The 25252-nt window shown below is 44.6% G+C and overlaps 1 protein-coding gene across 6 annotated transcripts in view; it reads right to left on the bottom strand.

The window, feature by feature from the left end:
* Positions 1-609: 609 nt before the first annotated feature.
* The window catches only part of LOC144098577 (solute carrier organic anion transporter family member 74D-like), a 167410-nt gene continuing 142767 nt past the window's right edge, over positions 610-25252 (bottom strand). For 4 of the 6 annotated variants that reach the window (XM_077631334.1, XM_077631337.1, XM_077631336.1 and 1 more), the window contains 11 exons: positions 21942-22231; positions 20721-21184; positions 19544-19756; positions 18716-18805; positions 17365-17649; positions 14299-14481; positions 12692-12881; positions 9397-9544; positions 8372-8532; positions 5783-5847; positions 610-4689 (listed from right to left, as the gene is read on the bottom strand). In XM_077631334.1, coding sequence (XP_077487460.1) covers positions 4373-4689; positions 5783-5847; positions 8372-8532; positions 9397-9544; positions 12692-12881; positions 14299-14481; positions 17365-17649; positions 18716-18805; positions 19544-19756; positions 20721-21184; positions 21942-22180 — 2355 coding nt within the window. In that variant the 5' untranslated portion in view covers positions 22181-22231 and the 3' untranslated portion in view covers positions 610-4372. The remainder of the gene's footprint in view (positions 4690-5782; positions 5848-8371; positions 8533-9396; positions 9545-12691; positions 12882-14298; positions 14482-17364; positions 17650-18715; positions 18806-19543; positions 19757-20720; positions 21185-21941; positions 22232-25252) is intronic. The other 2 variants (XM_077631338.1, XM_077631339.1) reach the window with 1 other exon arrangement.

Raw genomic sequence — 25252 nt, 5'->3', positions numbered from 1 at the left:
AGAATAAGCAACAGTGGTTTTCCAAGCTCTGAAATGCACCACCAGCCCATGGGCCCCGAAAATTACAGAAGAAATAAAAAATTGCTTTAAGATCACACTTATGATGTAATGATTGAAACAGTAAAATTCACAATGGCTTCAATGGAGCAGCACGGTACTGCTATGCATGTATGCCACTTGGACTGCAAACTGTAATTCAGGACATTGATTCATTATTAAGTTCAAGAAACCAACATGCACGAATTCTCTCACCTTTTCAATATCCTATTTAGCACTAAAACATCCAACAAGCTGAGGTACAAGTAAATTTAACACGCATGCACTGAAACATGCTGCCTAAAGAAACCTCTGCTATGGAGTGCGTCAGCACACCTTATTGACAGCGTAGTTTAATGGATTTTGGTTGCAACACTACATCAGTAACTTTGAGTTGGAGTCAACTGGAGGAGGAGACCAGAATTAAAGCACAATACCTTGCAGAGAACACATGGGCCATGGTTATGTACAAATATAAAATTCAAACTGAACATAAACGATAATGCCAGAAATATGACATCCAGAAATATAATTTGCAACTGTGCAACCATGATACAAGTAAGTAGCGCTTAGTCAGTAGTATGCTGCGTTTTATTGTTTTGTGTTCACAATTCTGACAGCATATGATCTGCCTCACAGTTTATCACTATGACCTTAAAGTATTTGGTATGCAGGCTGCTGTTACCAGGTAGGAGAAAAGAAACAACAATAACCAACATGCTGACAACGACTTTTTCAGAAAAACTTCATTGAAAACTATTAAACAAGCTGGCGCTGAATATCACAGACACCAGACGGGCATACTAAAAGAAACTTAAAACAAAGCACCATGACAGCTGTCACTCGAATAAACAATGTGACTGTATTCTGCCCTGTTCACAGGAAATGTGGAACATTGCGTGATAAAAACACAACTCCGCAAGATTTCACAGTGAATGTTTCCCCATCGCATGGCACATACTGACACTCATGCCGACGGTTTTCAAGTTCATTTAAGAAACTACTTAGTGTCATGTGACTTTCAACAATCAAATATATCCTTCCATATTGTCGATCTATATACTTTTTGTATCATATTTTTTACAAAAATAAGGTCTCCTGAAGACCAGCAAACAACTTGGGGGATCACATCATGTATACCATGATCAGAAAAATGTATGTGTGTATGCAGGGTCTAACGATGGAAGAAGAAAGCACTGCAAATGTGAAACAGTACGTAAACCAAAATGCGGTAAAGCATGCACCAAGAGGGCACCGAGATCAGACACTTCAAAAAAGCAGGTGCACTGGCTATTGTGTTCAAAATCATTTCCCCATAGTGCTTTGTGCATCCTTGTAGAACCTGTGTATAAGGCGACAATTCTGCTAATTCACATAATATTTATCTCTTCATCTCTATCTTTCTCTGCCAAATGCTGGTCAGCAACTATAAAACAACACATTTTACACTTTTTAAAACAGCAACAGCAAATGTGCCTGTCTTTAAAAGGCAGAAAATGCAGAAAAATTACGTCGAATCTCAAGCACGACTAAAAGAAAGATGTAATGACATGGCCTTCAGTGGTAAGCATGCTGGTTAAATACCATGAAAACATATGCCTAAAAGCAATTCCGCTAGGCAGAAACCAAAACAAAAAAAGAGCTTTTCGCAATTCAAAGCAAGACATGATTCATATTTTGCAAGCATGTGTGTTTCTTTGGTGAAAAATGTTTCAACAGGCTTACCAAAAAAATGCTTAATTTCTTTCTTCCGTAGGTGTCTCTTAAGCCACATGTTATAAAACTCTCTATAACACATCTCCAGCAACAACTAACATTCATACACACATACACATTTACAAACACACACACATATTTACAAAACACTTTTGATTTCGTAACATGAATTCATCAACAGCACCTTTAGTAAGTTTTTTTTTTTTGTGAGGAAGGGAATGCTTACACCGGAGCACATCTAGCAATGCATACCCACATGCTGCTATTCACATGCGCTTATTTCACATTCATGCACTTCAGATATGTGCATGCAAATACTGCCTGTGCACACAATACACACACAAGATAACTTCACTCCAAGATGCATTTCCATGCTTATATGTTATGGATGTGTACTGTCAAAATTACAATGCAGCCTTTAGTAAACATCACCTAGCTAGGTTGCCTTAAAATCAAAATCAGCAGCCCCATCAATTTTGCCTAATTAGTCGTGGTATAGATCTAAATCTTGATCTAGAAAAGTTTCAGTGAAGGTGAGGAAATCAAGAACTTTGCTTAACTAAAAAGCATTTGGATCTATCTTGATCTCATGGAGCTTAATTGTTTCTTCCAAAAATTAAAAGACAATTTAAATTAGTTGCACAAACTGGCATTAAATGCACCCTCTGCACAGGGTCAGTATTAGCAAATGAGATGTTTGCACAAAAATATAAGAAAGCTACAGATGCCAGAAACATTAAAGATACTGCAAATGCAACTAATAAGAACAGTACACAAACAAAACCACATTCATGCCACAGGCACCTGCCGAAGTGAATAACTAGTACAGTGCAGTTGTGTCCTGCATTCTTCACACAGACAGCAGACACGTTTGATATAATAACAGCTGCATCTCATTTTGCTGCATTAAGATGTCAGAGTTTACCCCATTCCAGTGCCACAAGCAAAGAAGCAGGCAGCAATAGCCCAATTTCTTATAAAATGTGTCACTAAATTTCAAATCAATAATTTAGAAAGGCAAGTTCGTCATCCCAATGAACAGTGAAAATCTTATAGTACAACTTCAGGTTGAATTCACTGTACGTAAGTTAAGGCAAGTGCAAGTGCTGGATTGAAGCACATGAACATTAGTCTTGATTCCATCAAGAGTACCACAATTTAACAGTGCAGGCTTTGTATGCACATTTCGTATATGCACTAAGGAGAGGCACTCGAAAGACAGCATTAAAATGTCTGTTCAGATTTAACCATTAACCTAAGATCAGAACCATATCTAACAATGAAAATTTTGAGATATTTTCAACAGGCATAACAAACTCATCCAAGCAAGATTGTGCGAAATTCAGGATGCTGCTTTGCCATCTGCTGGGTACACCAGCAGCAAGAGCCTTGATAAATTATGAGTGAAAATTTTTCTTCTTGGTCTAAAGTCACAAGCTTATGAACAGCATAGCATGAAAAAGTCGCATAGCTTTCGCACCAAACAAAGGAACACTACGCAAAGAAATGATCTCATATATTACTAAAACTCAAGGAAAACAAAAAAGCAAATATCGTTTTCACAAGGGTAAAAGAATAGAGAAAAACAAGCTCTCCTGTAATTGTGCGTTTTCTCCTTTCTCGAACACAGAGCTTTCATGTCGCGAATGACTGTCCTTTTCTCGACAGCTTGCAGTTCAAATCTTGCCAACACATTTTACCCCATCAAAATCATTTCACACAGTTCGCTCACTTCTAGCCTGGCAGCTCAACCGCTCTAGGAAAAAAAAAAAAAAAAAGCACTCTCCACACCAAGAGTCCGTGCACACATTTCAGAAGCTGCCTTTCTCACACTGCACCAGCAACAAAAGCACCCAGTGGGCACAAGGGCAATCACCACCACACAACAAAGCAACATGCGAAATGAGTCATTTCTGTACAAAAACAGATGCACTCGATCGTCCAGCGATGCAAACAATATGTGGGAGGGTCTCTTCGATTTTGCTCAAACAGGACAGACCAGTACTGCAATCGTTTCACACTCTGGCAGCCCTACATTACCTCACAAAAAGCCTGCAACACTTGCAACACCAAATGGAGCAGGTGCTAACAACTGTACTCAAGCGAACACAGCACGTGGCCTAGTTAGCCTCCCTGTCTTTCCATTCTTTCTAGCTCGCATCTCTGCCCTTAGCAGTTGTAACGCTCCTACTCAAAAATGTCAAGCCCTAAACTGCGACCTGCTCGGTCCATTCTAACAAACATTGGTAGAAATTGAAAACTACTGCAGCCAACTTCTCTGGGACAAGTAAGATGTGTGACATTTGAAGACAGCTGTTGTGAAGCCACACACTGACACATGGCAGTGAGTGCATTCTCTCTCCCTGATGAACCACATACGGCGATCATCTCTGGTGAAACTGCCAGTATGGGCTACAGAGCTTAGCAAGCTTGCTGTGTAGGTGGCAAAGAGTAGTGAAAAAGGAACAATCAGGTGCCCCTGAAAACTGAACTGCTTCAAATGCTCTGCCACCGAACTGGTTCTGCCAGTACAGACAAATCGAAGAGGCCCAACACTGACCACCATGGCGTCCTTTTTTCTCAACCCAGAGCACTCGGCCGTGAGGAAAGCCACCTCTGCTCACACGCACGATTCTGTTTCCGCATGTGCCGTCAGGACTGGTGGAGTCGAAGAGGACACGTCGTGAGCTGCCGCTGCCACCGCAGTGTCCCTGGTCTCTTCCTCTTCGTGAATGTGGATGGAGCTCGCCTTGTACCAAACAACAGCATCCACAAGGAACGCCACAAACATGATGACAGCTGTGACTCCATGGAACACCATACGAAACTTGGCCGGGTCGTAGACGCGACATGCGCCCGGTTCTCCGCAGTTGTCTTCCCAGAAGAGGCAGGCAGAGTCAACGACTGCACCATAGATGATGGGACAAGGCACGTTCCCTGTGGAAAATATGCAGCCCATTAGAAAGAAATTTAGGCACCACCATGCGCTCCAGCATTTCTTTCATCCCCCCCCCCCCCACCTCCCCCATCTTCATGAACTCGAGAAACTTTACACACTGCCACTGTCCCTCTAATGCCGGACACTAGCAGGATTTACAGCTGCCTGTAGCTTGCTTTTGATAGCCCTCATATTATGGTCCCATACGCTTGAAATTTTCATTCACACCTCCAAAAAATCGACTTTTCAATTCAACTTTGGACTCAACCTTCTTTTGGCTCAGCCCTTGATTTGAGACAACCTACAACTCAACGCGACTCAAGCAAGGTGCTCTCTTAGTTAAGAACACCGAGAACAAATTGAAGCTGGCCTGACTGTATTGACAGACTATGGCATCTTAACGGCAGAGACCACTTTTAAGAAAAACAAAGCTTTTACAAGCTAGAAAAAAAACGAAATATAAATGTGGCCACCAGCCAATATCGCAAGTAAACTGCATGCATCGACACCGAACGTTCTGTGTGGATCCCTAAGGCCAGCCTACACTTCCATTCACTTTAAAAAGGCGGCAACCAGTCCTTCCCGATGTGGACATCACGAGTTTGAATCAAGTGGCGGAAAAATTTTCAATTAAATTTTCTCTGCCATAAATTTTTTTCTACTGGAAAAACATTAACATACCCAGAAAGAGCCATAAACTCCATTTTAACAGAGGACGATAATTGAGTGGTGTTGCACTCAGTGTCACTTTAATATGCATCCAGTGACCATGGGTCGTACAATCTGTAGGCCTTTCTCCACATACCTCCCACAACTCCCACAGATCAACTTGAGTGCCCCTACTGCACACAAGCATGTACTGTGCAACGCAGGTGCACAGCTGGACAGCGATTATAAAGCACCGATATACTACAAAACAAAATACAAATACAGATGAAAAAGCAGAGTGAAACCAAAGTAGGATGAGAAAGAATATGCTTGGAGCAAGGCTACCGATTAAGTCCAAGCCCAGTGTTTCAGAGCAACCAAAATGCAACATCAGGCACTTCCTGAACATTTAAAAAACAAGCTCAATCAGAAGTGTATGCTCACCAAACAATCCAATGGCAAACTGGATGAGTCCCAATGCAAGGGCCTTGTCATGGGATTCAACACATCTGAAAACAAAAGGTGAGTAGTTTGAGGAAAGAACACAACACCATTCAAAGTGACAGCAGTTACAACAGCTGAAGCACAAACCTGCTGACAACGTTATTGTGAAGAAAAGCAGCAGAGGAAATTGTTTGTACCAAACATCTCAAACACAGTTTTCGGGCAACATACGGCCAGCAAAACTACTGAGGAGTCAACACAAACCTCTGCACCTTTTGCTCTTTTTATTAACTGCTTCATTACCAATTTACACATATGACTATATATGCACCCAAGCATTTGTGCGCACTGAAAAGTTTGCTTCTCTAGCCTTACCAAGCAGTTCTAGATTCTCATTGCTATTTCTGGCTAACATCTCATTGAACTTAGCACTTACATGACCTTATGCTATATCTTTAAGACAGATATGCACCAAATCTTCAATAGCTTTTATTGAAAGCATCATCCCATTACGACAGCAACAAGCTGCAATTTTTAGAAGCATTAACATGACCTTGGGATCAGCACCCAAGTGCCAAAGCCATTGAGCTATGGTGACGACTCATACACTGAATACATGACAGTGCAGGGTATGCTCGAGGCTCTAGGGTACCCATGTTATTCAGGTGACCTTGAAAGAAAATAATGATGAAGCAGAATAAGAAGTAAATAAAAAACATCATCATCGACAGCCTAAATATACCCACTGCAGGACAAAGGTCACTGCCATAGTCCTCCAATTAACCCTGTGCAACTACCACCATCTTATCCTGCAAATTTCCTAATCTCATCCACCCATCTGACTCTCTGATACCCCCTGATGCTTGCCCTCTCTTAATTGCAATCCATTCTGTTACCTTAAGGGACCATCAGTATGCCTTCGCATTACATATCCTGCCCATGCCCATTTTTTTTTTATTTCAACTAGAATTTCGTTAACTTGCATTTGTTTCCTCAACCCACTCTGCTCTCTTCGTGTCTCTTAACGGCACACCTATCATCTTCCTTTCCGTAGCTTGATGGGCTGTCCTCAATTTAAGTCCAAACCTTATAGTTAGCACCTATCATCTTCCTTTCCGTAGCTTGATGGGCTGTCCTCAATTTAAGTCCAAACCTTATAGTTAGACTCCACAATTCTGCCCCATAAGTGAGTATTACAACATACAGTTGTACAGCTGTAAAGAACAAAGTAGCCCCAACGAATAGATGGACTTCCACGGGGGTTGCCATAAGAGCAGTGCAACAAAAAGTGAAAAAAATTCCAGACTGCATAAATGATTCGCTACTGCACCGTAATCCAGGCGTAACACTGGTTACCCCACAAGGTCATTCGGAAGCACCACTATATGGTGTGCATCGTGGTCTGGTGTATAGCTTTGGAACAAAGGTCTGTTAAACCAAACTGTACTGTACAGCACCTATGCCGGCCTCGCTGCAATGCACAAGCTTTCTCGAAGTACAACCAGTACTAGTAACCAGATAATGTGACGAAGCAAACAGCTATGCATCATATACGCTATCTTAAATGTCAAATAAGTAATGGGATATTGACGACAGCTACATACAATTTTTATTAGTTAAGTTAAAGGAGTATAGACATACCTAATTTTGGTGCCATGTTTTCTTCTCCACAATGATGCAAAAGACACTACTATGCATGAATCACTATGTGATATTCGCCTGCGACCGCTAAAGAATATATAATCGAATTTTTTTCTGTCATGCTGTTTCGGTTTCGGTTTCAACAGCCGAACGATGGCTGTGACATTGAAGAGTGCTTTTTTGTCATGTGAGGCATGGAAAAACGTCCATATAATCACTGCTTCATCATTTTAATTTACTGCAGTGCTGAAGCCGACCTTCCTCAGGTGCCCGAATCACAACAAATGTGGAAGCAGTGATTACATTGCAGTTTTTTTCATGTCTCACGTGACCTGTAAGCACACGTTGAAGTCACAGTCCTCATTCGGCTGTTGAAACAGAAACAGAAATAGCACGAGAAAGAAATGCGATTATAAATTATTTAATGGTCGTACAAGAATATCAGGAGGTAATCCATGTATAATATTGCCTTAAGCGTCATTACAAACAAGAAAACACGCACACAAAAGTTAGGTGTCTATACTCCTTTAAATTGCTTGGTCTTTAGGTACTCCGCTGATGTTGATTTGGTAGCTAGCAAAAGACTGATCTATTGCTGCCCGAAATTTTAAGCTTAAACGAGAATATTTTTCTTGCCATTCAATTCAAATTCATTAAGCTGATGACAGCATCACAAAATTTAGAGACTCCATGACTGCCAGTGGTAAATGGATGGTGGTACAGTCCAGCGCCAGAGATCGGCAGATAAAAGCAGCACTTTGTCGCCCGAGTTAGCTTATGAAATGCAGGCACTGGCACCACAAGCTGCTTTCACTTCTTTGCCTATAATAGCTCACAGATGCTCCATTTTCAGTGAAATCAGTTATCAATCAATACCAGCCAACTTCAACAACTTGTTCTGGTGTGCCTTTAATGCCACCAGCAGCAAGAGTCCAGTGGCTTGCTCACCTGAGGGTCAGTAGCATAGACCCTACTTCGGATGTTGAGTGGATGAGTACAAAAACAGAGAAGATGACGATGTACCAGGTCAGGTTGTTGCACTCAAGGGAGCAGAACCCATTTGTTATGGTTTCATTTGTTCCTGTGCAATGGCAGTCACTGAAGTTCGGCTGCAATGAGGAGTAAAAGAGAATTTGTGAAACAGGACATTCATTTCAAAGCTGTTCTTCATTGAAAAAATTTTGCGCAGGGATTTAATTTTTTGCAACAGCCAACATGTTGTCCTGTCCATCGCTTAGGGAACCTCACTAGAACTTTGAGTGCATTGTAAATATTAGGCCCACTGACTGCTACATACAATTATTCTTTGCAAAGACCAGAATCATTAAAAAAGATTCATCTTTTCATTAAACTATGAATGAAAGACTCTTTCTCACTCGAAAATTTCGACAAGTGTGTCATTAGGCGACATCCGCCGCTATGCAAAAGCATTAGTACATACTTCAATCATATGCAATTAAGTGCCACACCATACAACACGGTAGAGTCTATGAAATCGCAGGTTTATGCTACTCTCAAAATCATATGCATGCAGTGTGTCTATGTCAGTCTTTCCGAGTCCGTCAGCATCTGTCTAAAAACTTCCATCTGTCTGTTTTCATCGATACGCCTCCATCAATGCGTGTCATGGCTGTTCTCATGTCTCTGTCTGTGGCCAGATGTCTGTGGTATGCACCTGTGGTATTTTGACGATGCAGGAGCAAGACAGCGTGCTGTTCTTTTGCTCTCGCACTACTTACAGCTGTGTGTGCAAAACTGTCTTCCCATAACCATGCCCGTGCACGCATGTTTCTAATGTCTGCATGTCTACCTGTCTGCATTCCTGTGTTGTGAGCTTAGCAACTGACCAGCTGATTAACATTTATGAGTGGGTAAGTCGCAGGGAAAACCTCTTTTAGTGCACACAGACAGGTAGCTTGCATGCACAACAGCCTAACAGCAAAGTAGAAGCAGCGACACGCCAGGCGGCATACCTGCTGATCACTGCCAGACACTTGTGAACAGCCAGCCAGGCATGGCGACAAGTAGGTCACACTATCATGGCACACTGGAGAGAACAGCCCAGACTTGCACTCGCAAGACGTGCTGTTGCAGGCTGGAGGTAGATAGTCTAGGCTTTTGCTGCAAGACAAAAACAAAGAAGAAAGACAAATGTTGTAGCTGTTAAAAGTATACAACCACATACTTTCATGAAGTCCGGTGATGGCAGCCTTGCTATTTTGAGATTCCTGTTTGTGATGAGAGACTGTAACCATCATGTTAAATGACTGATAAGTGTCAATATGTACGATAGAGTGGTCTATGATAAAATCATGAAAAACTCTATAGTGTAGCTTTTTTACCATTAAGGTGCAAGCGTGATGGAAAGAAATTCGAAGAGAAGAGCATGCAGGCGCCGCTCTGTTCACATTTCTTTTCATCACGATTGTACATTATGTGTCATACTTAGAGGGAACACAAGAAATTGTTAAAATGGCTCTAAAGGAGAGAAAAATAAGTTTCACGACAATGAAGGAGCATGGCTTCAAGCTTCTCCTCTTGAGCTCGCTGTAGCTTCTGTTCACTCTGCAGTGAAACTTACTTTTCTCAGTGTTAAGAGACAGTTTAACCATTTCTCGTGCTCCCTGTAAGTGCCGTATTTACATGATTATAAGTCGATTCCCCCATATCACATTTCCAAAAAAAAAATTCGAGGTTATCTAAGCTTGGCCTTGAATAGTTGAACACGATAGCATTATCCAGCGGCCGCCGTTTATTGCCAGCCGCTATCGGCTGCCACGTGCAGCCGTGCCCGTGGGCACATTCCAAACCGAAAATGTGTTAGTCAACGGACTACTCGTCCACACTTGCGCCATCGTCCTCACTAGCGCTGCCGTCGTGATCGCTACAGCGGTCCCACAGCACGTCGTTCTAACGTCGTCGTCCAGCGAAATCCCGCACTTCGCAAACAGCCACATCACGACATTGCATGGAACAGCCGAACATTTTCCTCGCTGAAGCTGCCACACCTGTGTCACCCGTTGCGAACGTCAAACTTGTGGTCCGGCGCGCAGTTCGTTTCTTCGGCATAAAGAATGACAGCCATCTTGAATGTAGCCGTGAACGAGCGCTGGTCGCTTACCAGACATGGAGCACAAATGACGATTGACGAAGCACTACATTAAAACTTGTGAAACGTGGCTGGTAATATTCAAATGCGTCAGAGCCAAAGAGAAACTACGTGTGAATGACGTCGGCTCTTCCATTGGCTATCGACACTCCCTGGCCCGCTGCCATTCTGAGTGGGGGTGCCGCCTAATTTGGAACAGTACCCCTTCCATCAACTATCAACGCTCCCTTGAACGCCGAGCATGCATTTGAAAGTAAAAAGAAAACGTGCTGGACACTTGAGCTTCCCGTAGAACACGATTGCGTTATCGGGCCAGCAGTAGTCAAATGCGTCAGAGCCAAAGAGAAACTACGCATGAATGGTGTCAGCTCTTCAGTCGGCTACCGACACTCCCCGGCGCCACCTCAATTGGAACAGCGGCCCTTCCATCAACTATTAACGCTCCCTTGAGCACCGAGCGCGCATTTGAAAGTAAAAAGAAAACGTGTTGGACGTTTGAGCTTCCCGTAGAACGCGATTGCGTTATCGGGCCGCCGCCACTTATCAGCAGCTGCAGTCTGCAGCCAGGTGTGGGGCATGTGGGGTGCCAGTTTGCTGCTTATCGATAGCCGCCATCGGCCGCCGCCCACGGGGGGAGGGGATGCCAGTTCTGCACGTTGACATAAAAGCTGCTCCAGGCCAGCACCAAGGGAAGGGATGACAGAAGGAGTGAAAGAAGAAAGGAAGAAAGAGGTGCCGTAGTGGAGGGCTCCGGAATAATTTCAACCACCTGGGGATCTTTAACATGCACTGACATTGCATAGCACACGGGCACCTTTGCATTTCGCCTTCATCGAAACGCAGCCGCCACAGTCGAGTTCCCGATAAAAAAAGCAGTTTCTCTTCACGCTTACAAGTTGGGTTCCCTGAATAAAAATTTTCAATTGCGAATCCACACTAGTCCCATCCTCTTCATTTCCATCATCCTAGCGTGACTGCACGCCAGCTTGGTTAATGCTTGGTACTGGTTAATGCAAAGTACAGTAAACCTAACTTGGGTCATGCAATCAATGACTCTTCACTGATTAATGCTATAATTATGGGCATGTCAAGAGATTTGTTTCAAAGCCTTAATTGCAACCTGCTATCATGAAAATGGTAGCGCACATTTTGCAAAGCCCTGTCCCATTAGTTTTAGCCTGCACCAGCTGAAGCAACCCAATTTCAGTGTATTTCTCTGTTGCATGTACTCAACCAGTCCTCTATATATAGCCCTTGGCTCTGTTTCATTAACGCCAGCCTCAACCCTGTCAGACTAGAAGGTCACCACATACTTGTTCTACACATCGAGTTCCGTGTACAGTTCCACTTCTTCCTCTTGATTTCCAGCAAAACACCATTAAATAAGGCCTTTTTTTTCTTTAATCCACTTCGTTCTCTTTCTACCTCCCCAATCATTTTCTTTTTACTGACTCAACAAAAATTAGAAACGAAAAGGGAACTAATTTGAAAGCAAAAATTGGCACAGTATATGGACCCATGATGCGTACAACATGTTGGAAAAGGAAAAAAAAGAACAAAAAATGAAAGCTCTTGCCAGAGCCAAATCAGCCCTGCAACAAATAAAGCTCGCGCCATTAGGCGCACGTTCAATGAACATGCCGGTCCCTCGAACACTAGTCTGTGTCTTAAGCTTCCTGTGTGCCCCACTCATCTCCAGCCATCTTGAGGTCACTATAAGACCCAGCTGCTCTTGCATGTGTAAGAGGGTCCTACTGGATTCATCCCACAACACCGCTCATTTTCCATTGCCCACACAGGCCGACATACAGACAGTTCACACAATGAAAAATTTTCATTAACTTCACATAAGATCATAAAACTGTCCCAAAATGCTACCTGAGGCAGGAGAGCTTAAATTAACACTGACAAAGCAAAAACATGGCAACGTAGTTCGTAAAACTAAAGTAAGCATCGCAGCGCTACAGTTAAAAATGCCATGGTGCATATGCTTGGGTATCAACCAAAGCACATCTGCTCAAACACAGCAAAACTCACGAAAACAGGCACATCACTGCCACTATAGCAGGAAAATGACCCTAAAGTAGTCTTGCTCAAAAGTAGCCACCAGTCTAAGAAAAAAAGTGCTGCACAATGGAAGGCAAATATCATGAACTCACTGTTCTGAATTGAGGCCAACGTAGTCTCCGAGGGGACAGCCCACCCACATGAGGATGACCATGCCGACGGAGTAGGCCAGGGCAGTGAATGCAATCCATTTGGCAACAAAGCGGGCGTTGGGCTTGTACTTGCGCATGAATGTGCCACTGGCAAAAATGCCCACACCCATGACGAGAATGCCAGCAAACCCTGCAATGATAAACCGGAAAATAAAAAAACACCACTGCTGTAATCATCATTATCAACCCATTACTTCCACTGCAGGATAGAGACCACTTTATCCCTCCAAGGCTCCTTATCTCAACTCACCACCTGACTCTTTACTGTCCCCTGCTACGCTTTCCTTCTCTTGCAACACACTCCACACACTCGCATACCTTGCCTACCTTAAGTCGATTAAATCTCCTCTTCCTGATTTAAGCTAGAGTATCATTAGCTCGTATCTGTTACCAAAAACATGCCACTGCTCTCTTCCTATCTCTTGTGAGTACATTATTTTCTCTCCCATATCTCACTACCCAGTCAATTTCATTTCAGGTCCTTTTGTCAGCCTCCAAGCCTCCAGGAAAGTGCTGAATACATGAGGAGACTTAACTTTCACAACAACCTAATTTTCACGTTCTTTGCAAATTCCCTACAATTCGCTTGCCACGTCTACTTTGTGAAACTGAAAGTCCGTAAAATATCTGTAAATTAACTTTAGCCGCATTTTCAAAATACTGAGCGTAAAAAAAGCGAGTCATTTAGAGTACTCATTGTTTTCCTGGCACCTCATATGTTTCAACAAGCAAGTTTATGAGAATATCCCAAGTCACACTAAAGAAAGGTTTCAAGTGGCACTGGACCTCGGCCAACTCGACACACTGAATAATTGAGCTGCACAGCCTCTAACAGAAGCACAGTAATTATGCTGGAAGTGACTTCTTAATGGCACTGGAGTTTCTTACCAGCCCACTGTGTGCACCTTCCAGTATTTACAGCTATGCTCTCAGAAAACAGATAGAAAAGTAATTTTGCAGTACTTTTCCTCAGAATAAAACCAGAAAACTGACCTTGTATGTGAAGCCATCAATTACACTTCCTTCATGCCCTCGTTCTCAACCCCCTGCCCCACAACTTCCCAGCTAAGCATTTTTATACACTAGCTGTATTGTCAAAAATAAAAAAATAAAAAAATTGGCACTGTTAAAAAAGAGATATACAACAAAACCATTGGATTCCTGCAGCATTTTGAGAGGTGAGGAATAGCAAAACAGACTACCAGTTGTCTTGCAATGCACTGTATGAAGGCGAAAATATTAATTAGATGGCTATTAAAAAGACTGGCACTATAAGGGGATGCAAGAAAAATGCAGGGACACTTTCCTTTCCAGCTTAAAGCCAGAGACAAAAAAATTTTTGCACTTAATTCCGCCTTGTAATTATCTTCTTGTTTAGGTAACAAGAAAAGTTTTAGCGATGGACTGCTTCCCTGCCGTGAAAGAGCGGTATGGCAGTTATGAATGTGGGCAGAGCATCATTACGGACTTAAATTGTCTGCATCCAACTACACAGGTGTTGTACTTTTCATCACAAGACAGTAAGACCTGACCGAGATCTCACTCACCTGTAATCATGTTGGCCTTGGTCTCCGTGAGCCGAAACTGGCTCTCCAAGTACTTAGGCAGAAAAGTGTAGAGGCCAGCGATTGGCAAGATGTGCAGGACACTGCTGGCCGTCCGGTACAGCAGGATCTCGTTCTTCAACAGCCGCCGAATGGCTGTGGGGAAATCTGAAAGAGAAAGAGCACCTATAGAAAGCTATAAGTAGCAGCCAGGCAAAGCAAGGTGTGAAAAAGCATGCATGTAGCACAAGCAGCAGCGAAAGCATGGCACACACACATACACAGACAAAGCTAATCATTCGAAATGCATGCACACCGGTAAATGCCACCTTTACATAAAATAAAGGCTCAATAATTCAAGCTTCAAAGGACCGGAAAAATGTGCGAATTATCCGAAAGTTGGAATTATTGAATGGCCCTGAAAAAACTTCCATCATCGCAAATTTGTTTGGTTAAATACTGTGCAATGGTTGCCCAATTTTGAGATGAGATAAACACGGCAATGATTATTTTTCATGTTTCCATCAATGCATTATTGTGTGCATACTTTGGAGAGCATCAAAGCAGAAGTGCTCCAAATTTGTAACAGTGTCCCGCAGTCTAGCTTCACGGTGAGACTCAGTGAGCTCCATCGCCAGCGCACCACACCTGTCATAAACAGCACCGTCACGTGTGAGAAGGCTTCACCACACTAACATCGAATGGCAAGTGACAAGTGCACGGTTTCAGCGCAATGAAAGAACAAAAACAAGTAGCCAGAAGCGAAGAAAATATCTCAGTGGCACCGAATCTGTTGGACTGTTCTCGGAGACGGGGACCGTTTGTTTGTCATCCCCCCTGCCATCGCGCGCACATGAGTAGTGTGAGAGCAACTCTGCATCATGAATCTCAAGTTTTGAGTACGGCTATTTCGACGATTTCTTGCCGCACCGTCCACACTTGGGCGCGGTCCCTTTTGGGAGCCTGTTCTTAGTAACCGTTGAGAGACCTGTAGCATCCGAATTAGCGAGTGTACGACGTAGATTTACATGAGCGCTGGCCGGAACCGAGCCATGGCAGTTCGAGTTACCTGGATTTTAGAATGAACAGGGGTCGAATTAATGATCTTTCATTGGATCTGAATCGCTAAGGCATGTACTGAAAAAAACCACAGCCAACTTTTGTTCTCAGTAAATTTCAATATATAGTTTGCCTTTTTTGGGGTATTTTTCACCAGTAATAGATGTTTATTGCCAAGAAGACTTATTTCAAAATGGAGCCCAGTTGTTCTCATTACTCAATTCAAACTCACGACTCCGATAATGAAAAGAACCCTGTGATCACTGGTTCAAAGTGAACGGCACAATAGCTTAGCCTCAAAGATCTACATATAAAAGTCAATCTTGACATAATTTCAGTTTGCTTGGCAAAATGGCAATGATACCTGTATCTCATGTTTTGATGTTTTCTAGCTTATGAAAGCTCCGTTTTCAGTGAAAGTGCCTTTTTTGCATTAGAATGAGGTGACCTTCAATACAAGCCAACTTCAAATTGCCGTCGCTTAATTTTTTCTGTTTTCTAAAAGGTGTGAAGAAATTTCTGAGATGTGTTCATTACGTGGAACAATACTCGCAAAAGGCTAGTTTGACCTCACGTCTGGGCCTCAAAGCATTTTTCTCGTGTACTGCAGTCTCTTTGGTGATGTTTAATCTTTTTACGCTTATGTCCTGAGAAGTTATATTTTTACTTACGTTTTTGTATTTCACATTCACCTTCAATGCCTTCTGTAAGCCTTGAAGGGTGCTTGTGAATAATAAATGCAATAAGCACAGCCATTATGTAAGTAAATACAGCTCACACACTGGCCGCATTTTCAAGCACTAAAACAGTTGTGCAAGGCTGTTTCCCGCACACCATAAGCATCTGACCATTAAAGGCATTAAATCTTTCAGCCAGCACCTTTCCAATTTTCCTGCCACTTAAAAAAGCTACAAAAAATAGCTTTTCAATGCAGCAAGAACATCTCCAACACTGAAATATCTCCCGAACTTAATGAATTTCTGTGCTTGGAAGAGTGCACATGCACATATTAGGTTTTGAAAATTCGCGATATAGTTTATACTTAATTTTACACCAGTTAGCAGCAACATGCAAGTGCAAATTTGCAGTTTTTAGCCTATGAAACTATAAATAGCCTATGAAAAGTTACCAAAAAAAATAAAATTATAAATTTTGGTTAGCTCATTAAGCATTCAGTGCACTGTAAAACCACTTGAACTATGACAAGCAGCACACCATAACTTTTTTTTGCCTTTCATCTTGAGAACAGGCATTCCAGCAACAAAACAGGCCAAGCAGCTTAATGTGCAAATCAGTAAGACTCTGGATAACTCTAACAAGTTCACTTTCAACATCCAACCATGAAGAGAGCCTTGAAAACAGTCATACAAAGCAACTACTCTTGGCACACAGTCACAGTAAAGTAAGGCCGGATTATGTGTCACCCTTGAAGGGAAGATTGGCGGAGGCAGTCCCATTTGAACCATGTATTTCCTTGACTTTTTCATTGAAAAAAATGAGGCCCAGCATGGTTTTTATATGTAACATGGGGTGGGGGGTGAACTACAGCTTCACTCCCCCCAGTGCATATTCAGTGAAAGAAGCACAAAGATACAGATGAAATCCTGGCTGTGGCTGCCATGTTTTGATGGAGACTCGTGTGTGCAGTGTAATTTCAGAGCAGATTAAAGACTCCTAGATGGTTGAAAAAAATCCAGACCACTGCATTAGGGTGCCTCTTTTTCTCTTTGGTATTTCAATGCCTCTTTCATCCTTTCCTTCACTGTGCAGCTGATGAGTCCAGAGTGACTGAGACCACTACTACGCCTTTCCTTTCTTGCTTACCATTTCTCTCTTGCTTCAAGTGCAACTGCACCTTTCACCTCCTCATAACATGACTCTGGTCCAATGACTTTCCCTACTCCAACTGAAGTCCTTCAAACCAGCTGTCACCAGTAAAACAATAAAAGAAAGAAAGAGGAGAAGACTGCATATGGCAAGGGAAGTGAAACAACAGGAAATGGTAGGCACCTCTGAGTGTGGGCTTGTCTTTCAGGGCCTTCTTGGCTCCCGACGGCGAAGCAGGCGGTGAACTGATGAGCGGCATCTTCTGCTGGAGCTGGTGCTTGGGGCAGATGGCGCCATTGCGGTCCAAGGCAGGCCGCGGCACTCGTTGCGAGGACCGCCGCTGAGGCAGGTTGCGCGGGAACGCCATCATGGGCAGTGCCGTAACGATGAGTGCCGCACCCACAATGAACACGCCCAGCCACCAAGCACCCACCCAGTGCGGGTTGCCTGGTGACAGGTTGGATGTCTCTGCGCAGTAGAAGAAAAATAGAACGCAACTATAGTAAGCACAATGTTAAACTGAATGCAAAAGGACGACAACGCTTCCAAATAATATCCAAGTTCAGTGAGGCCGACAAAATCTTTTTGTGTGTGTGCTTTGGTTTATTTTACCAACTACAATTGATAACTGCTCTGCCTGGTATCAACACATGCTTTAAACACTTAAACAGGAAAAGGACACCCGTTGAATTTCCTGTTTACATTATTGAATAATGTGTTGCCATGGGCATGGACATCTGTGTGTTATTCTCTGGAAGATTCAAATTTAGATCTTTGGAACAGACAGAGAGAAGAACTGAGTCTTTCTCTCCCATGTCTTTCTTCTGCTCATATGACCTAAAAATTGGACAAATTGGCTTACGCACACACCATAACGTAACAAGCACACAGCTCTGAATTGTGAGCCCAAAGTGTAGCAGAGGAATACGTACAATCAGGACACCCAGTTACAGAATAGCACTAGACGCACCTTTTCAGTAGGTCCTAAGAGACAGCTACGTGTTGCAATATTCCCGGACTCACTTAAGAGCTTGCAAACAATAGAAAAGGTGAGATGTCAAGATAGACAAGTGCATGCATTATTTAGAGAGAGTCACTGCTCGATGAGTTATACTCCTTTGACACTATGGCTCAAAGTGAGCACATTGAGCAACTTATATAGTGTCCTTAGTCCTGCATACATATCAGTTAAATAAGAATCACAGTTTCTTTTTTAGCTTCAACGGATGCCTCAACAGTGACATTATAGGAGGAGATAAAACTAAGATGACATAAATGCCACACAAAAATAATAAAAATAGTGGTCTTCAGCATCCAAAAATAAATGCCTTGCCTTTCAACTGCATACACACTTCCTTCAGTGGCAGTTTTTGTATTCTTTGAACACTGCACTAATCTTCAACACTCCACTTCTTTTACAAAATGACATTAATCATGAAGCAAAGATGAGCGAGAGATTGTTTGCAGCCAACAATAAAATGTGAGGTCCGACATGGCATCATGAAAACTGATGTCATTAATGGCTTGTACTTACCAAATGGAAAGTTGACATAGACGCTAGTGCAGTAGGAGCCGAGAAGGAAGCCAAATACTGGACCAAATATCCTAACACCTATTGTGATACCTGAAAAATTAAAACGTCATTAAAAAACCGACAGCCACAAAGATATAAATTTCAATTCACAAACACAATGCAGTTCACAGATGGTCATAATACAAATGCTTACACTGCAGATTCCTATAATCTACAGCTACTTACTCTGCAAATTCCAATAACCTACAGCTACTTACTTTGAACATGCCTATAAACTAAATGTACCTACTTAATGGGGGTGCCTTCTCTATGGCGGCACCTACTCTATGGGGGCACCTACTCTGTGGGGGCACCTACTCTATGGGGGCACCTACTCTATGGGGGCACCTACTCTATGGGGGCGTTTACTATATGGGGCATCTACTCTACGGGGGCGCCTACTCTACAGGGGTGCCTACTCTACGGGGGCGCCTACTCTACAGAGGCGCCTACTCTACGGGGGCACCTCCAATTCTATTTCTTGGAGTGAGTATCCAACTCTCTCTTGGAGTGAGTACAATAAGAGTGAGCGAGTGTGAAAGGGCGAGTGCGATAGAGTGAGCGAGTGCAATGTGAGTGAGCGAGTTTCATCAGGCTTGATTTTTTGCGGCCAGGATCTTGCGTTGCAGAGATTTGTCGTTCACTTTCAGAAGAGCCATGCAAACACAAAGCATATGACATTTATAAAAACAGAAAAAAGTCTACCACTGTGTCTGAACATGAAGAGTCGAGGCACACGGGCAAGAGGCCACGTGGAGGGGTAGGAGAATGCTTAACTATGGCTCTCACCGAAGTACAACGGTGACTCCCGGTTGGCAACGTTGTCGTCGATGTACGGTATGCCAAGCGTGTAGACCGCTGTGGCGCCGATGCCGATGAAGAGCAGGCTGATAAAGAACACCGAGAGCACCACGTGTGTGATGCGGTTCTGACTGAGCGGTCGCGCCGACGCATCGCAGATGGCTGTCTGCCGCAGCGCGTCGGCCACCGGACCCCCTCCGTCTGAAAATGAGATGCAGCGGCGACAGCGTGTCAGAAGGCGCTGTCATCGCCAATGCAGCAAGAACACTGCTGTTGAGCTGCAATGTGCAATATGCTACGGTGCAATGGTGCCGAAATGGAAAGAGCAAAAATGCCTCTATATTAATCATGCGATTAGAAAGCATTATTGTACATAGGATACAGAGTTATATTCGCAATTATGCCAAAGTAAGAACACTGCAGGATACCCTAGAGTGCGCTGGATTTCCATGATGCAAGTGCAACAACAGAATGACAGGGGTGCAATGGATAAATTTTCCCTTCGACCAGCGTCTCTGAACGTTAGCAACTAGACAGAGTGTTGGGACATTTCTAGGGTCCAGAGGCACAAAACGGTTGCAAATGCCTAAGGTACCTCAGGCACACCATAAATCGGCACTAAATTGATGCGATCCATACATCGCCACCTTTGCCAGTGCGATTCACGCAAAATATTATGAAAACATATGTCACTCATGCGTAGATATGGCACGCATTATGTGGTGCACTGAATTCTGGTTTATGGAGGTTTGAAGTCCCAAAGCGACTCGGGCTATGAGGGATGCCATAGTGAAAGGCTCCGGAAATTTTGACGGTGCACTGAATTCTGTCCAATCAGGCCTATAGGTCTGACTGGGCATCATCAGAATATAGGTCTTCCAAATAGCAAGGAATGTATATGGTACTTGACGCATAACTTCACCGTTTAAGCTGGTGACAACTATACGCCATTTTGTTTCACGGGCTCAATTTCACGGCGCCGCAATATTATTCCAAAAACACCGAATTTTCGCCCGTCTCGAATACGGCTGCTAGGCATAGAAGTACGCCCTATTTCAGGCAGAGGTTTACCAGCTTGGCGTCAGGCCTACGCGATCCTTGAGAAACAAAATGATGTCTCCCAAGCAGACAACGGTAGTTCAATTTTCGCACACAGCACACTGACCCCCGGCAGCGGCCATCAGCGACGTCATGGTCACGTTGCCCGCGGCCGAGGAGGAGGGCACCAGTGCGTCAGGCGCGTGGCAGAGCTTGACCCACTGTGAGGACACGGTGGCGTTCTGGGTGCCCCTGACCCTGGCCTGCGACGTGACGAGGAGTGAGTCGTCGATGAAGATGAAGTGCGGCGTGGCGCACAGGATAGAGGCGACCGCGAAGACGAGCATGCCGCAGGCGATCCACTTCGGCCGGTGGCCCTGGCCCCCGTAGTAGGTCAGCAGGAGCGCGCCGCCGATTTGGCCGATCTCGGTGGCCGACATGATGATGCCGGTCGTCTTGCTAGGGATCTGGTACAGCTTCTCGATGGTGGTCAGCACGCTGACGAAATACGTGTAGTACATGCCCTGCAGAACGCTCGTCAGGCAGAACACGGCCAGGAATGCCTTCTTGTTGGCGAACCGCTGCAGCCACCTGAAAGCCACAAGAAGCAGTACATAGGTGTCAGAGGACTATAGGTCATCAAGGCACCACCGAAGACAGTGAAATGGTGAAACTGAAATTGTCTATTCACACACCGTCAGGTGCAACGTAGATATACATGTATACGTAGCATAAAATAGACAGAGAGACCTAGTTTTTATGACATAGTAATGTCCTCTACCTGCAATAGTGTTGTTTAATTTAACAGACGCGGCCCAATTCTAACAGCACTTCCATATTGCTATGAACAGGTAGCTAAAACAGTGACCATTTTGTTTCGCACTTTCCGCAGTCCAACCGTATTTATCCCCCTGTATGTCCGCCGCACATTTTTCTTACTTTAATAGATACAGTTGTGTTGATCGTGAAGCCAATTTTTTGTGGCGCCAGTTCATCAAAGGATATGTCGAGTCCCGTTTCAAGAAACAGCCCTTCTGAAGGAACATTGACCCCCGTAGTACATGGCAGTGAGAGAGTAGGCAGATGGCTTTTTGACACTTACAAAGTGAACAAGGGCGGGTAAGGGTGCTTGCCAAAGTTTCGACAAGATTACTTGTCTTCGAAGACAAGTCCTCTTGTCGAAACGTTGGCAAGCACCTTGAGACTTTCCCCTCCCTTGTTCACTTTGTGATTACCCGCCGTAGTTTGCCAAATCAAAATCACAGCACTGCGCACCCCAAGTACCCAGAAGCTAACCAGTCCGTCAGCCCGCCTACTGAATGTCTGGCACGAATACCGAAATGCTCACCTGGGTTTGAAGAACCAGAGGCCGCATATGGAGTCCGGGTCCTCTTCGGGATGTACGACCTTGCAGCCCAGCCCATCGATGCCGCCGCCGCCATTGAGGCCCTTGTGGTGGTTGTTGCCGTTGGACGGCAGCAGCAGTCCGTTGCCGTTCTTGAGTTTGCCGGGGTCGTCCACGCCGCCACCGCCGCCGCCGCCACAGCCATTCGTGCTGCGCTGCCGCGCCTGGTCGTCGCCGGCCATTATCGCCGCTGTCCTTTGGGAAACGGGCCGAATCTGTTACGTCATCGTTGCCTGCGAGTAAAAGCATGCAGAAATTGTAACTAAAGCTCTGATTCTCAGACTTTTCGTGTCCCCGCGATTCGGTGAACAGAGAGGGATATAGCTCGATGCCAGTGTCGCCTTTTTCCGAGGTCGTGAATTCTGCGCCATTTTGGGTCAGGTGCTTTATTTTAGCAACAGCAAAATATCTGCGGAAAGAGCTTTGTCGCATCTCTGAGCCATGAGAGACCGTCCATGCAATACTGCTCCCAGACATCGAAGTCTCGTTTCAGTTGAAAATTTGCAGGAGTTAGAGCTATCTTTATGACCTAAGTAGGCGCCCTCCGATCGCGCAATGGGTGTCACCACACCGGTAAAGAGACACTGCCATCGCGGCACCCTATCGCTATACCCCAATAAGTGCATCCACTGCGAAGCCAACCTATATTTTACACGACCACCGACGGCCCGTTCTCGAAAGCGCCCACTCATTGTGGCTGACATGTTCCTTTTATGGTTGGGGGCCTCCTGCATTACACCATTTCCCGGTAGCGGAAGAACTGGGGAGTTTTAGGTCATAACGCACTATTCGCCGCCGACTACAGTGGCACCAAAAAATGTCCCCAAGGCGGCTATCGCTGTAAAAACTAAAGATGGGCGGAATACGCGGCTCGTTAAAACTGTCTCCATGGCAAGGCCTATATAGGGCGTCTGCATAGAAACACGCTTTTCTCGCTTTTCGCGAGAGGTTGCGCAGAGCACAAATGCCACTCGTAGGTCTTCATTCATTGCAGCAAAGCGCGTGATGCAACCTGACCAGATGAAGACCCACGCAGCGAGTGCTCACCCAAGTATGCCAGCCTATACACTACACGCCACGATCGAAGTTTCGAAAATCACCTCTCATTGCTATTCAGGTTACGTCAAGGAGGTAGGCGTGCACAAGTCTCTTATAAAGAGGGGGCCAAGTAGCAGGGAAAAAGCAGGGAGACAAAATGTGCCCCCCCCCCCTCCTTCCACATGAGCTATTAGAGCTAGGGGGCCACTGCCCCTGAGCACGCCTATCCCTTACAAAAATTTCTTTAGACAGTCTATTGACTGTTCACAGATTTTTGTCTACAAAGGCTAAAGAAATTCTATAGGCAAAACGATCGAATCCTATGGACAGTCTGTAGACAAGGCTCTAGATTTATGGCCATACAGTTATCAGACCTGTGTATACGCAGTCTATTGACTATGAATAGACAAAAGGAAATATCAATAGGAACGCAATATATAGTCTATGAAGTCTATAGACAGTCTATACCATTTTTACAACATGCGCGACGATGACTTCTGTGACGAGATATACGTTAACGCAAGAAAGAAGTTATGCAAGCGTGCCTCTGTGTCCCACTTGCTCGCGCGCCTGTGGAATTAGGGGCCTTGTCCTTCTATCTCCAGATGTCTGACGTCAGCGAGCATTGCATCTTGCTTGCGCTAATGCATATCGCGTCACAGAAGGCGTCGCCGCGCAAGCCGTAAAATATCGCGCTCTTTCCTATGGCCCCGCGTCCTCGTTGACGCCTAAACTCGATACATACATCGTGTTCAGGCGTTCACCTCCCCCCTTCCCAACCGTCTTATCGTCGGGGTCACGTTCCCGCGCCCCGCGTCGTTCGGGCCGCGTCGCAAGGCGCGCGACAACCGGGCCAACTCCCAGTCCCGTCTCTTTATTCTCTTTTTCCTCCTCCTCCTCCTCCCGTCGCAAGTGGTATGCACGCCGGACGCGCTTCCTCCATGTCTATACTATATCGAGACACAGCCAAACGCGGAAAAGGTGCGACGGCTGCGCAGCAGCAGCTCGTGAACCAGCACGGCCCCCACCGCGGCATGGCGTAGAAATGCGCCAACAGCTCTAACAACGACGTTTCGAAAGTTTTCCTTCCCGGAAACGTTAAACGCACGCTTATCACTTCAACCCCAACCCGCCGAGCGCGCGCGCGGGTGAAGCTCTTTCTAGTTCATTTATTTATTTTTGCAGTAATACCGTTATGGAATTACCACAGCGCAGCGGCGTCAGCAGTTTTGGTAGACAGGTGCACGGTCCGGGCGATTTTTCCCTTTCGTTACGTACTGGCATACACATATATTCAGGTCACAACGCTTAACCGTCAGGAAAAGGGGCAGAGGAATTTTTTTTTCTTCTTGTAACGCTCTTGCAGCGTGTTAGGCAACGTGGCATCTGCAGGTGACGATCTGGAGGAAGCTCCGCGCTCGGCGGCCATCGCCTAAATGCAGTACAGGGAAGTGGTTTCACACGGCATAATGGCCCAAACGATTTGGACGGCACTCAATGCACAGCAACGCAATGAGTGCCGTCCATATCTCTCAAGGAGCTAAAAATAAAAAGGAGCAACTTAGTTCTGTGGCTATTAAAAGCAGGACTTGTATTTACGCGCTGGATGTATCATAAAAGATCGGCAAAAAATTTTCACATACTGCAATTTCAACTTTTAAAGTATGTATGTAGGTACGTGATAAAAAGCTTGTAAGAATTCTCTGAACTACGCGTCTTAGCGTTTATAGAAGACTATGTTGCACATAAATAAGACTACTTATTTTGCGCAGAATTCAGTCAAAAAACGTCACCTTTGCTCACTATAGACACGCTAACAAAGTTTGCTTTAACGAATTTTAACATCTTTCGAAGCAGGGCTAAAGAACCCCCAGATAGGAGGTTTCATAACCATCTGTTTTGCGTAAGCGCTCCGTGTGTATTAAATTGTAAACTGTGGGGTCTAACGTCCCGAAGCGACACGTGGGCTATGAGGGATGCCGTAGTAGAGGGCGCCGGATTACATTTAGACTACCTGGCAAAGCACTATATACTGAACGGGTCAAACCCAACCAAGAATCTTGGGCGGAGCCTCGGAATAACTCGGGTTAGTTCGGAGGAGCATCGTGCAAGCTGCAGCCAATGGGAGGAAGCTCGGGTAAGTTCGGAGGACTGTCGCGCAAGCTATAACCAATGGGAGTAATAATAATAATTGGTTTTTGGGGGGAAAGGAAATG

Source organism: Amblyomma americanum, chromosome 7, assembly GCF_052857255.1.
Source record: "Amblyomma americanum isolate KBUSLIRL-KWMA chromosome 7, ASM5285725v1, whole genome shotgun sequence".
Classification (NCBI taxonomy): Eukaryota; Metazoa; Arthropoda; class Arachnida; order Ixodida; family Ixodidae; genus Amblyomma; species Amblyomma americanum.
Note: the sequence above shows the minus strand (reverse complement) of the source record. Positions and strands in the feature narration are given on the sequence as shown.